General features: G+C 44.2%; 1 protein-coding gene across 5 annotated transcripts in view; it reads left to right on the top strand.

Annotated features, from left to right (window-relative positions):
- Positions 1 to 13,979, top strand: part of SRGAP2 (SLIT-ROBO Rho GTPase activating protein 2) — a 230,777-nt gene that overhangs the window by 74,654 nt on the left and 142,144 nt on the right. For all 5 annotated transcript variants that reach the window (XM_033092387.1, XM_033092386.1, XM_033092385.1 and 2 more), the window contains exon 3: positions 11,878 to 12,070. In XM_033092387.1, the coding sequence (XP_032948278.1) occupies positions 11,878 to 12,070 (193 nt within the window). The remainder of the gene's footprint in view (positions 1 to 11,877; positions 12,071 to 13,979) is intronic.

Here is a 13,979-nt window from a genome sequence, read left to right as displayed (position 1 = left end):
CTGACGCAGAACGGTGGCACATTGGATTGGGCAACAGCTACAGGAGTTGTGTAGACAGGAAGTGCCCACTGTTTCCTTGGTGTTCTCCGAATTTCTAATGCTCACATGAATTGTGGAGAGAATGGGAGGAGGCCCCGGAATGTACAGTTTCTTTTCCAGGGAGAAGTGAAACTTAGGCCCTTTCTGATTTAATAACAACCACGAAGAAGGAGTTGAGTGGTTTGAAGACTGTGTTCTAGTTCTGTTTTTTGGTAGTCGTGTGGTTTATTCCAGAGCTCGTTAATCTGCAGGTCAAGACCTAGTTAAGTCATGAAATCAAACTAGTGGGCCACAACCAGCATTTAGAAAGATGTAGAAAATATCAGAGTTTATGGCATGAACTAAGGATATGTATTGTTCCATGAAACTTGTGTGTGTGTGTGTGTGCGTGCGCGTGCACATTTGTGAAAGTTTGGAAGCCACTAATTTCTTCTATATAATTTCTTACACTTCCTGTACCTTCTTGTCAAGAAAGTTAAAGGATCAAAGAACTCATGAGAGAGATTTTATTTATGTATTTAACAATAACGTATATGAGTACAGTGCTTACAATGTCCCAGAAACTATTCTAATTACATTACAAATATTAACTGATAAAAACCCTATGAAGTGGGTACTATTATTACTGAATTTTTACAGACATCGAGGCACAGAGAGGTTAAGTAATTTGCCCAGAGTCACACAGCTAGTAAGTGGTAGAGTTGGCATTTTGAGCCTAGGCAGTCTGGTTCTAGAGTCAGATTTTGTTTTGCCACCTCTCTAGTCAATAGCATCTCTGGGTGGTGGCATGGACTTTTCGCTCCTATTTCCCTTCAAGAAGAAGTGATAAAAAAATATTTTACCACTCCACCCCCAACACACACACTTAAACATTCAGAGTTAAGACTGTGAGAATGAGGACTTTTGTTTGATAAGTTGAAGAAGTTCAGGGATCCCTTTTGTTAACTGGTCCATGTCGCCAACCTAGTACTGTGGAATTCTAGCATGAAAGACAACAAAATGAGTCCATATCTCAACCTTAAAGAAATGGGGTTTAAGAGCACTGGTTGAGAGCACCGATTTTAGAATGAAATACGCGTAGGTTCAAATCCTGTCATGATCTGTGACTATCTCAGTGACCTGAGGCAATTATCCCTGATTCCTCATTTGTGAAGTGGGAGGAATCATGGTTGACTTTTAATGGAGTAGGTTCCAGGCATATAGTAAGTACTTTATATACATCATCTCTTCTACTTCTCATAACAGTCCATTCAAGTGGCTGCTGTTACAAACTCCATTTTATAGATAATGAAACAGATTTAAAGAGATTAAGTGTCTTGTTCAAGGATGTACAACTAGTTGGTGACAGAGCTAGAATTAAAGCCCAGGTCTTTCTGAATGCAGGGTTTGTGCTCTTAACCACCCTGCTTTCCAGCAAACTTATCCCACTGGGATGTTTTGAGGATTAAATGAGATAATGTACCTTTACACTTGAATGGTGACTGAATTTACTATGTGCTTTCTTGGCACATAGTAAGCAGTACTAACTGGTATCTGTAATTACTCTTGAATAAGATGTACCTGCCTATAACTTTTGTGGAGACAGTTTACTTTTCCATAGAAAATAAACTATAGTCAACTAAATCAGTTCTTATAACCAACCAACCACTTAACATGTATTGAGTTCTTGAAAAATAATTGGTTGACTATTCTCAAGGATCTGCTAGGCAGATACTTTCATTGTAATTCCTTTCATCAGGGAAGGGACCCAGCATCTAGAAGAGTGCCTGGTACGTGGTAAGTGTCTTCATCTGGGTTCTCTAGAAAATAGAGCCAGAGGCAAAAGCTTATACTTTATTTCGGAGAGCCATCCCAGGGAAGCAGGAGGAGAAAAAGGAGGGAAGGAAGGGAGGGAGGGAGAGCAAATAGAAGGGACTGCTTATAAGCTGGCCACAGCTTCATGAGAGAGGCTGATCTTTTGATCTTGTGGGACATCTTCAGAGAAACTATGTGAAGTTACTGCATCCCTGAACAGTCCACTGCGGGGAAGGAGGGGGAAGAAGATTTCATTTGTCATCTGCTATCTGCTGTTGGGGAAGGGTTGACTTCATGGAGCTTCAACTTCCCTATGCTTCTTGGTCGCATGGCTGGTGGCTGAGCAAATCACTCCAAATCTCATGCCTCAGTGACAACAGGGAAACCCCGGGGTAGAAATTGAGAGGCATGCAGCACGGGTACCAGGCAAATGATGTCTGTCTGGCTGGCCCACCAACAGCATGAAGGACCAGGAGCAGCCACTGCAACTGGAACAGTAACAAGCTGTTCCAGCCAGTCAGCGAGGCAGTTGTGTTCATCTTAGGTGTTGCATCAACTGGGTTCAGCATAGCAAGCTTTCAATAGGGATAGACTCTGAATTGCCGAAGTTAATGCCGAAGTTCTGGCCCTGCTATCTTATTTAAGAGATTGACACTTGTTTCATTTGTTTCATTCTCAGTCTCCTTTCCTATCTCCTCCTCTTCCTTTAGTTTCCACCTAAATGGGAGCGTCCCTAGGCCTAGGACAACTTCTCTTTCATTCTACGTTTTCTATGGATAACGGCATTCACTTTCATGGTTAACTTCATACTCCCATCTACTTGCTGATGGCTCCCAAATGTCTATTTCCAAACTTGACCTCTCCTGTGAACTCCAGACTGGAGAACAGAACTCCAGACTGGAGAACTCTTTCCCAACTGGAAGTTCCACCATCACTTAAAAGGCCAAGTGAGTCTCTTGGTCTTCCGTAATCATCTTCGTTTGTTCCTCTCCCTGATAACCTAGGCGCTTGGTCCATGCTTGTTGAACTGAAAATGAAATAATGTGCCAATGTATGACAAGCTAGGTCCTGTACAAAATGAAGTAAACCCAACAGAGCCAGCTCTCCAAGAATTTAGGGTCTGGATTTTAATACTGGTCTGGTTTGTTTTCTATGTGATTGTGCTGGAGCCTAGAGCAATATATGTACAGTTTACCATTGTTCATTACTCTAGTGGACATGTTGAAATTGACATTTGGTCTTTTTAGGAGTTGATTCGTAGGGAATTCCTGGAGTTTTTACTCTTCTTGCATTGACCTTCTGCTTTTCAAGACTCTTAACCTTTGTCCACAGTTTACAGATCCTTTTTGAACTGTGTTTTCTTTCCTCTGATCTACTCCTGGAGCCTGTGGGCCCTCTCTTGCTTTTCCACCCCTGCATGCTCTTCTGAGTAAAACTTCAAGTCGCAGTGCTCTGCTCGCAGCCTCCTAAGCTTGATCTGCCCGTTCTGCCTCCTTACCTTTGTTCTAGTAACCACAGCCCTCCTTCCTCTGCCACCCTTACATCTCCTTAAATCCTCCCCAACTCATAGCCTCAAGACTAACTCAAGCCCGCACTGGTTTATACTGATCACTTCCTCTCTGAGCATGGTCTGGGACCGTTGTTTTGGCACACTTAGCACACACAGTCTTAAATACTGTTGAATAGTTTTGCATCTCGTCCCCCTTTTCTCCAATTGGATTATAAGCTCTTTGAGAGCAAGACGATGTCTTATATTTTCTTGTGTGTTCCAGTGGTTCATCATTCAGATCTTTGCACGAAGAGGCATAACATAAATACAGTAGTTGCTGTATTTGTTGGTTGATTATTGTGATCCTTGGGAACTGACTTCCCAGTTTGCCTCTAGCAAAGAATCAGGGCATCAGACTAGGTGACATTTCCCAGAGGAGCTGTTGGTCATCTATCTCATTCCAAATCTTTAGTTTGTAGTACAAGTTAATTCTAGATTTTGGACCTTGGGGTTTCTGTTTCTTAAACATCTCAGGCAAGGCCTAGGAGCTAAAATTACTACTTTGGCATTTGATGTGGCAGCTCGTTCATTTGGGAGCCTTTTGTCTTTGACTTTCTATTGAGGCACTTGAAAGAGCCAAGGCGGCTTGCCAGAGCAGTCGCAATGATTCAAGTTCACTGAGGTATGTCTCCCTCTCCACGCCGTCCCTCCTCATTGGCTTTATGAGGTTTCCTTCATTGGGGGGCTTGAAAGTTAATGGATGACTGACTGTCCTTTTGAAACTCTTAGGGCCATTTTTTTCCTCTTCCTTCCCATTGGCTGGTTTCTTTGTCTCCAAAGCTGCGGGCATTGTTTTTTAGTTAGTGTGGAGTTAAAGCAAGAAGAGGAGAGGTTCTTTCTTTCATAACTTTGGGACAATCTCCTGCACAGGACAGGAAATTTTGAAGATGACAAACTTAAAATTCAACAGAGAGAACTATCGTCTAAAGGAAAGCAAGGAAGTCCAGGAGTCAAGTTTACCACCCCTTCTTCCTCCACCAGGATGACTCTTACTTTTGAAACCAAGGAGTTCTATCATGTGTCCAGTTCCCTTACCCCTGAATAGGGAGGGATAGTTTGAAATCAGCAGCTTTAGTATCACGGGCTCGACAGTCTGTATTGTTACTAATGATTAGTGTCAGTATGTGCAGGGATTTTCTACTCATGGACTTCTCCTTCTCGTTTGACCTCTGGACCATTCAGCCAGGATTGCTCATTTATGCTAACTCCATTTCTTCATTTAGTAGGCCAGGAACCAATCCAGCAGACCTCTTCTACTCTGATCTTCTTTCAACTCTGTTTTTATCATGGCACAAACTTTCACCAGGTCCATTTCTGGCTGCTTGAAGTTCTGTTAGCCTTTGGAGCTGTTTCCCCCTCTACACCCTTATCTTTGACCAGCCCTCAAAGTCTCCCTTTGTTCTAGCTAAGCCGTCCTCCTCACGACCTCACAAAGAGGCCGCCCTCCAACATTCCCATCTCATGGCTTATATTTTGTCTTCCTCTGGAATATTGTCTCCTTCGCCTTCCGTTTACTTAAATGCTACCTATCCTCAGAACGCTGGTTCAGACTTCTGTGTCCTCCCTTCTCTCTTTCTCCTCCCCTTTCTTCCCTCCGCAAATTTAAGGCCAACTGTAGATGCCAAGTGTTGTTCAGGGTCCCAGGAGTATGCTGGTCAACTGAGCAGACAAATTCTTCCTCTCAAGGAGTTTAGTGTTCCTCAAAAAGCCTGACTTTCAGTAAAGTTAGTCCCTACTGCTCTTTCCGAGTCCTCAGAAATTTTACTTGTAGTATTTATTTTTAATTTCATGTACTTACAATGCACAATAACATAAAAATCTATATAATACAGAATTAAATACCTAGCATAAGTACGTAACATATAAATATATAATTTTTGAAAATGTATATTTTGATCATATCTTCACAATTAGATTGTAAATTCCTTGAGAACAGGGACCTTCATGCGTCTGAGAACTTCAGAATCTCTCACTATCCATTAGGTCTCCTTTGTTTGCAAGGGACCACAAACCCAAATGTAAACTATTTTGAGCAAAAAGTGAATGAGTTGGCTTCTGTGACTAAAAGGTCCAGGGGTAGGGTTGGCATCTGGCTATGACTTGAATCAGGAACTTGAATTTCCTTTCTCTATTTCTCAGTTCTGCTTCTTCCGGATCAGCTCTATTTTCAAACAGGCTTTCCATTCATGGTGGCAAGATGGCAGCAGCAGTCTCAAACTTTCATTGTTCCTGGGCCTTGCAGTTCTCAAGCAAGGCCTGGAGGTGACATCCACCATCTTTGAAGAGCAGAGGTGGAATCAGCTTTACCAAAAGTACCCGAACTAAGAGCGGAGGAGGATGTAAGGAAGGAAAAACAATAAGAGTCTATCACATCCACACATTCTGGAAGTTCCGTAGCTATTTGGTTGGTTGGATTAACCCATATCTATTTCTACAGTGTATTCAGCAGGGTAAAGTAACGAGGAAAAAGACCATCAGTCGCACTCTTCAAGGAAGAATATTTGCTGTTTTCCACTTTACTGAAAGCAGCTTGATGGTCTTTTCTTGAAACACTGACTACTCATAAATTAGTAATAGTATCAGTCACTGAAAGATGTGGCATAGTAAGTGGATTGAAGCTGATACATGGCTCCCTTCTCTCTGCTCTCATGGCACTGCATGCATACCTTATTATAATTTCACCTTGGTTGTTACAGGGTTTTTTTTTTTTCACTTGTTTCTTCCCTACTACCCTGTTAACTTTGAGGGAGGCCTTTTGTCTTACTATTCTCGGAGCTCCTGGAAGGTGCTCACAAAAATATTTGCAGTAAGAGCAAGTAAGAAGGAACATTGGCTTGGGAGCTCCATTACCTGGGTTTCAGGCTTAGATCTGCAGCTAAATAGCTGTGTGAGCTCTGGCAATTCCTTTTTCTTCTCTGGGCTTTGGTTCTCTGCTCTGTCCAACAGGTATTTTTAAGGGCCCTCCCATTACTGAGTTTGTAGAAAAGCAAACCAGTAGGGCAAAGAGCAAGATTTGGCAGGGCATTCTAGCATTTTGTTTCCTGGGGAACAGTTTTGAGAGGGGCTGATTACCTTTGCGATAAGAGGTCTTGGTAAGAGATATGGAGGGTAGAGCCTGATGAAAGCCTCAATTGTCTTCTTATATAACACTTGCTGGAAAGGTACTAGGAATTAATATTCTTCAGATGGCTGAGGTGACATCATGTGTTTGTGAAAGGGCTAAAAGCAGGTGAGGCAGATTTTGTGGAAAAAGACTGGCAGTCAGGCCCCGTTCCCAGTGGGGAACCTCGGCTGATCTCATGCTCCACACTGAGCAGAACCTGTGGGAGCCGCAGCTCCTGTGCCCTGGCGTCAACGCAAGGGAAAGATGTGCCTGCGTTACTCTTCAAAGATTACATCTTCCCCTGGCCTGCCCTCCCACCCCCACTTTCTCCTCAGAAATGTGGGTTTCATAGGAGGGTGTTTTGTGTGACTTGATCAGAGAAAATTCCTGAAGAAGGAGGTGAATTTTGAAAGGGAAAGAATAGGGCTAATATCTCTGGATTGAAAGCTGTAGGCTGAACACATTTCCCCAGTAGCTATAGGTGAATTCCCTGGGTGTTCTTTGAAGTGAGGACAGCATTCAGAGGGCTGTCCTCACCTGCATTGGCAGGTGTTTTATAATTTAGCATCTACGTGATTGTTTGTGTGGCAGGTCCCTGACTGCTTTTGTTAAATGATCAGTATCCTGTTAGGGCTAGTTTTTCTTTTCATTTCCTTCTTTCATGTGACCTGACAGAATCTTTCTAAAAAAGAAATGAGCCTCCGTCTAACTCCCAGGACAGATGTAGTTAGGACCTCATCTGTGGCCAAGCCTGGATAAGGAGCCAGCACTTCCCGGAGGAAGTTTTGGGGCATGTGCTTGCTGATCTTGGACTTGAGCAAGTGCATAAAGACATTCCTTGCCAGGTTTTGATCTGACACCTTCAGAAATAATGGAATGGTGCTCTGCCAGTAGAGTTCAATGTCATGGCCAAGCTTCCTGTCCAGGGTGGCAGCTTCGAACATTTGCTTTAAAAATATTCAATGCAGAACTGAGATTCAGCCCATACAAATGGAGAAAAGGAAACCAAGAATTCCTTCCTCCTTTTGGTGCCTGTTTGTTGGGCCATTTTCCCCTTAGCTGGCAGGATGGTGCTCAGCAAAACACACTCTTTAGTTGGGTTGAATTTTTAATGAGATATAATTCACATGTCATAAAATTTACCCGTTTAAAATGTACAATTCAGAGGCTTTTTTCCCCCAAGTATATTCATAAGGTTGTGTAGCTATCACCACTATCTAATTCCAGAATGTTGGGTTACATTTTGACTTGCATCTTGAATAGAATATCAACCGAAGGTCAACTTTGAAACTCAGAAAACTTGTTCTAAAACTTTGGTCCGTTTTGTAAGGGAAGCTGCAATTTTTATTCAAGTGTCATTTTTAGAAAACGTAATAAAAAAACAAGTCAGAGGACATTGAATTTTTATTGGGCTTGTTGCTTGATTTCTTTTATGTGCTACTGATGATTTATAAATCTTTGGTCTTCAGGTTGGCTCTGTTATAATAAAGAATATTCAGGACAAATAAGATTGTCTTTGCTTTCTTTTCCTTCCTCTTCTTTATCGAGCCATGCTTCATTAGGGCAGGGCGTGGCTCTGTTTTATTCTCCGTCGCCATCACTTAGCACAGGGTCTGCCATACAGGAGGGGCTCAGTAAAGATTTGCTGCAAAAATGGGTTGTTAGGTGCCCAGGGAAGTTCATTTTTGGAACGTATCACTCCAAATATTAGGTAGGTGCAAAAGTAATTGCGGTTTTTGCAATTGTTTTTAACCCTTTAAATCGCAGTCACTTTTACAGCAACCTAATCGTTCATGGCGACCTTTGCACTTTGGCTTTGTGGATGGCCATGGCATTCATTCATAACCCGAGATAGAGTTCCTGCTGGAAACTGAGCCTGACTTCTTCCCATGTAGTTCTACAGCAGAACCGACAAGGACCCCATTATCCCCAGCTCCCGGGAACTCGCATCCAGCTCTAACTGGATTTGTAAAGCCTTCTTGAGCTGCTATGGTGAAGCACAGTGTGGGGGGTGTGAGTGTGTGTCTTTGAGTGTGCACACGTGTGCACGTGCATACTTGCCTAAGCACACGATGGAACTGTGAGGAATTCCTCCATGTTTTTATAAATTGCCCCTTTCTTCTTTCTGCCCTTGTAGTTTGTGGGTAGGTCAGGGTGCACAGGGGCCTCCAGCCTGGGCACAGGGCCCAGGCATGCTGGCATTCAGTGGCCTATTGTTTCCTGTCCCTTGTGAGCATGGACAGAGGACTGGGGCTGGCCTTGTTGGGGACCATTGTTTGTCTTTGCAGCAGCAGCAAAAGCTTGAAGCAGTACATTTTCCTTGGACAGAGCAGCCATTCTGTCTTGGGGCTGCAGGCCTGGCGATGAGGGTGATGGGAGTCTCCGTTACTCAGACATTTCTGAGTAGATGCCCTGAGGATGGGAGCCACGGAAGCCTCGCCTTCCAGGCGGGTTGTGGGGAAGGGGTGATGCTCAGTGGTGTCGAATCACAAACCAGCCCCAGTGGCAGGTGGTGTCTGTTAGTGGAGACACTTCATTTCCTGGACCAGGGGTGCGGATATCACTTGCTCAGTTTCTCTGCCCTCTGGGCTTACTGGAGACCAGCATGTGCTCACAGGACAAGAAAGCACTTCCTCTAAAGCTGCCCTGTCGAGTAGATCTAGGCAGCAGGGCAGGGATCCAGCCGGGCTGGTGAGTCAGTGGGCTAGTCTCAACTTGACTGTGGAGGAGAAGGGGATGTTCCAGGGGTGGGAGCCACAGAAACTGGGCTTTACCCAGAAATACCTCCGAGTCTGTTTCTCTGGTCTCCTTACCCCACGATCAACCTCTTTGACAAGTCAGACAAACCTGAATTTAGCTGCAGTCCCACTTGCACCCAATTGGATGGCCCTTTGGTAAACTGCTTCAAGAGTCTTACTTCAGTTTTCTCATCACGATAATTGGGGATACCTTAGGGACTCATGAAGATTAAAATGAGATGATGTATAAAGGCCCATAAAGGGTGTTCAGTGAACACATGCTCCTTTCCTTCAGGGGCCAGAGGGATGCCTGAAGGTGGGATCACTTTGTGCTGTGCCGCCTACTCATTGAGATCCCTGAGAAAGTCAGGGTAGAATTCCCTGCTGGTTGGATGTATGTGGAGGCTTCTTAGATTAGGTCTCAGGCCTCCTCTGAAGTGCCTGTTCCTTGGACAGGACAGCCCTGGAGTGGTCTACCTCTGGAACTTCATGGGTTCAAGGGAATGCGCCTAGCCCCATCTTTTTTTGACAGAGGGTGGGCATCATCCATTCTACTGTGTTCTTTTTGCTCCCGGGTTAGTGAGATTATTGAGGCAAAGTCGTAAATGAGTTCCAGATGCCTCAGAGGGGCCTGGCAGCCTCATTGCCCATCCACGTCCTCTTGCATTCTGTTTCTGACTGGGTACCTCTTCACCCAAAGAGGCCCTGCTTCTTATTTAATGGACCAGTTGTATGTAATACCTATGAGCACTGGGAATGTCCTCTCCACGCACAGTCTGCCCACCCAGTGGTTACTGCTGCTGTCTACAACCTCTATCTGCCAGTGGACAGAAGGGGCACAGATGCCTCCAGGAACAGTCTCGGCAAGGCTGTCGCCTTTAAGAGGCCCAGAAATCCCTGGCAAGAACCAGATGCCTGACATGCCCTCTGCGGATCTTTCCCCCGCTCCAACACCCTTGTAATCAGACTCCAGAAAAACACAGAACAAGAGAGCTTTGATGAGTGATGAGGTAGGCGGCTTTTCTGCGTAGCCTTCTGTCTGCTTGAAACAATCCTCCAGTGCTCAGTTTCAGTTCAGGTGAGGTTACTGCAGGCCTGGTTGGCATTGGTGGTTGGCAAGGGGTAGGCGTGGAGACGGAGAGGGTGAGAACTGCATGTATAGATCACCTAAGATCACCTATAAAGGACCAGATACGTGTGCTACATTCTGATACCTATTAAAATAGAAACAAAAATGAAGGTGGGGGTAGATTCTGGACTCCTAGCTACTCTAGGGAAAGCAAAATGCACCATTTGCCCATCCCTCACTGCTTCATAAAAGGAGTGCTTGGCAAACCTTTCAACATCCTGGATTTGCCTCTGATTTATTCACAGCTCAGATGAAAACTGTAGATCCCCCTGCCCTGTGCATTACACAGCATAGATAGGAAACACGGTTACAACTCGACTATTGGGCAGTGAATTTGGAGCATGGATAAGGAAAGACGTAATAATATAGGTATTCTTTTTTTCGTAGGATTGGAGTCACATCCACTGTCACATCCTAAGTTATTGGAGTTGAGTAGGCTTGGAGGGGAAAGGATGAAAGAAATGGCTCTGTTGTGACTCAGATGGGATTGGGACATAACTTCAGCAGGATATGCACTGTAGGCCTGCTGTGTGCTGACAAGCAGTCTGGCTTTGGCAAGCTGCTTCCTGCGTGTGCCAGTTCTCTTGTCAGTAACAAATGCAGTGTTGCATTTGAGGCAGATCTGGTTGCAGCAGGAACTACCATTGCTGCAGTTCTAGAGAGGGTGTTTGCTAGTCCTGTACGAGGACTCTGGCCAGACAGAAATCTGCCAAGCTGGAGCTTAACCAGAAATACTTTTCTAGCTTTGAGAGCAGGGGCTCTGAGCATCAGTAAGGATAAAGCAATAGAGACATGAGTCATGTTTGTTGGTGAAAAAATCAGCTTCTTAAAGACTGATTTACATTCTGTGATAATTGGAAACTGGAATCTGGTCGATAGTGGGTGGTTTGCTTGCCTAGAAGTCCTGGCTGGCGCTTGCTTCATTCTTGATTGCCACTGTTTGACCTTGGGCAGAACCCTTTCCGTCTCCATTAAAATATCCTGACCCTCACCCTAATTCATGAAGATGAGGAAAAACATTTTGAAATGATGGGAGAACGTATAAAAGAAAGAGCTTGGACCCTAAAGTCAGTCTGTCTGGGTTTGAATCCCAGCTGCACCACCTCATAGCTTGACTTCTTTAAGAGTCAGTTTCCTCATCTTAAAATGGAGATGATAGTAGTATCTACCCAACAGGATGGTTGGAGAGAACTCATTAGGCTGTCTTCTGGAAGAGAACCCAAATTCTGGCACTGTGCCAGAAACACAGTAACTTGCTCAGATGGTAGTTTTGAATATTATTATGCCTGATAAGTACTTTCTCTTAAATGGCCTGGCAGATTCCCGGTTCCAGTGTCTTTCAATAGTCTGAAAAGAGTTGGTGGACTTTAGGCTTTTATTATTATTATTATTATTATTATTATTATTATTAAAGGCTTTAAGTTCCCCAGAGGACAGGGACCATGTAAGTGGCAGGAGTAAATGTTGACGTGTGTGGTTCTTCTTAGGGATCTTTGCTGACTGTCCTGCCTGGTTTTTGTTGCAGAGATCCGCGCTCAGCTCACAGAACAGATGAAATGCCTGGACCAGCAGTGTGAGCTCCGGGTGCAGTTGTTGCAGGACCTCCAGGACTTCTTCCGAAAGAAGGCTGAGATCGAGATGGACTACTCCCGCAATCTGGAAAAGTTGGCAGAGCGCTTCCTGGCCAAGACGCGCAGCACCAAGGACCAGCAATTCAAGTAGGGCCGCTGTGGCGGTTACTTTTAGAGACCTTGGGAATGGGGTCTGGGATGGAAGGAGGCAGGGTATGCCACCTGGATCCAATTGGATTCACGAAACAGGCAACCCAGTGCCTTCAGGTTGGCTGAGGGCTGAGAGCCCTCAAGGACTTCTCTCTCCTTTCCCAGATCAGTCTTACGTGCAGTTCAGTATCCTGGAGAGCTCATAATGGATAGTGAACCATGCCAATAATAACAGCACTTTTATAGCTCTTCCTATGTGCCACGCATGGTTCTGAGGGCTTTAAAGATATGTTATCTCAATCTCCACATAAACTTGTATGTTGGTTATTGTTATAGCCCCAACTTACAGGTGAGGAAACTAAGTCATAAAGCGGTTAAGGAACTTCTTAAGGTCTCGGGGTCTCTCTCTCTCTCTCTCTCTCTCTCTCTCTCTGTCTCACACACACACACACACACACACACACACCACCACCACCACCACCACCACCCCAGTAAATAAATAGCAGAGCTGGAGTTGAAACACACGCTGGCTCTAGACTCTTTGTTCTTAACCATTTCACTAAACTGTCTGATCAGAAGAAATGAATGGTGCTGTCGTCATATATCTACTGTGTTTCCCCAAAAATAAGACCTAGCTGGACCAGCTCTAATGCATCTTTTGGAGCAAAAATTAATATAAGATCTGGTATTATACTATATTATACCCGGTCTTAACATGGTGTTAAAATAAGACCGGGGATTACATTATATTATATTACATTATATTATACCAGGTATAATTATATTATATAAAATAAGAGTGGGTCTTATATTAAATTTTGCTTCAAAAGACGCATTAGAGCTGGTGATCCGGCTAGGTCTTATTTTTGGTGAAACACACTAGATCGCTGCCTAGACAGTGGCTAAGGTCTATTCCTTCTACATTTACAGTATTTTATACAACTGGCCCCTTCACTCTGTCTTCACTGCCATTGCCCTAGTTTTGATCATCATCATCTTTGCCTGAATGCTTGTAATACTGTATCATCTCTAGCAGAGGTTCTCAATCCTGGCTGCACATTGTAATTCCCTGGAGAACTTTTTTTAAATGCTGAAATCTGGGCCCCACTCCAGACCAATTAAACCAGAATCTCTGGGAGTAGGGCTTGAGAAACAGTATAGTGTAAAAGCTTCCCAGATGATTCTCACGAATGCCCAGCATTGAGGACCACAGTCTACAGCTTCTCCCCACTCCAATCTGCCTGATCCACTGTTACCAGATTCAGTCCTTCTGGAACACACTGGAGATCAGGTAGTTTCTCTGTGCTGGGTCCCCACTGTCTGTGTGTCTATGATCTTGGTATTCAAGGTGTGGTCTCCCAGTATCAGCACCACCTGGGATGTTGGAAGTACAGACTCTCAGGTCCCATGGCCAGATCTACTGTAACAGATCCCCAGGTGATTTGTGTGCACACTAAGTTTGAGAAATGCTGCTCTGTTCACAAATGTGGACATCCTTGACTTGGTCCTCAAGCCCCTCTGCATCTGGCCCTGACTAGCTTTCCAATCTTATTTCCTGTTTCTGCTCCATTATACCTTAGCTAAACAGAACATTAACTCCAATGGGCCTTTGCTTATCCTATTATTTGAGCTTATATGTCCATTTTTCACATCTCTGCATATCTAAGCTATACCTATGTTTTAAGACTTGTCTCGGATGCAACCTGTTCCAAGAAACTTTCCTGATACTCCCAGAAGCATGTTGTCCCTCTTCTGAAATCTTACAGCATTGTATTTGTTCTTTTATTAGGGCGTTCAGCAGTGTCTGCCTTATATTATCTTCCCTTCGTGGACTGTATAAACTTTTCTAATTCATCTTTCAGTCTCCCCGCAGTGCCTAGAATAATATGCGGTATATAATAGATGC

This window comes from Rhinolophus ferrumequinum, chromosome 22, assembly GCF_004115265.2.
Source record: "Rhinolophus ferrumequinum isolate MPI-CBG mRhiFer1 chromosome 22, mRhiFer1_v1.p, whole genome shotgun sequence".
NCBI classification, from domain to species: domain Eukaryota; kingdom Metazoa; phylum Chordata; class Mammalia; order Chiroptera; family Rhinolophidae; genus Rhinolophus; species Rhinolophus ferrumequinum.
Note: the sequence above shows the minus strand (reverse complement) of the source record. Positions and strands in the feature narration are given on the sequence as shown.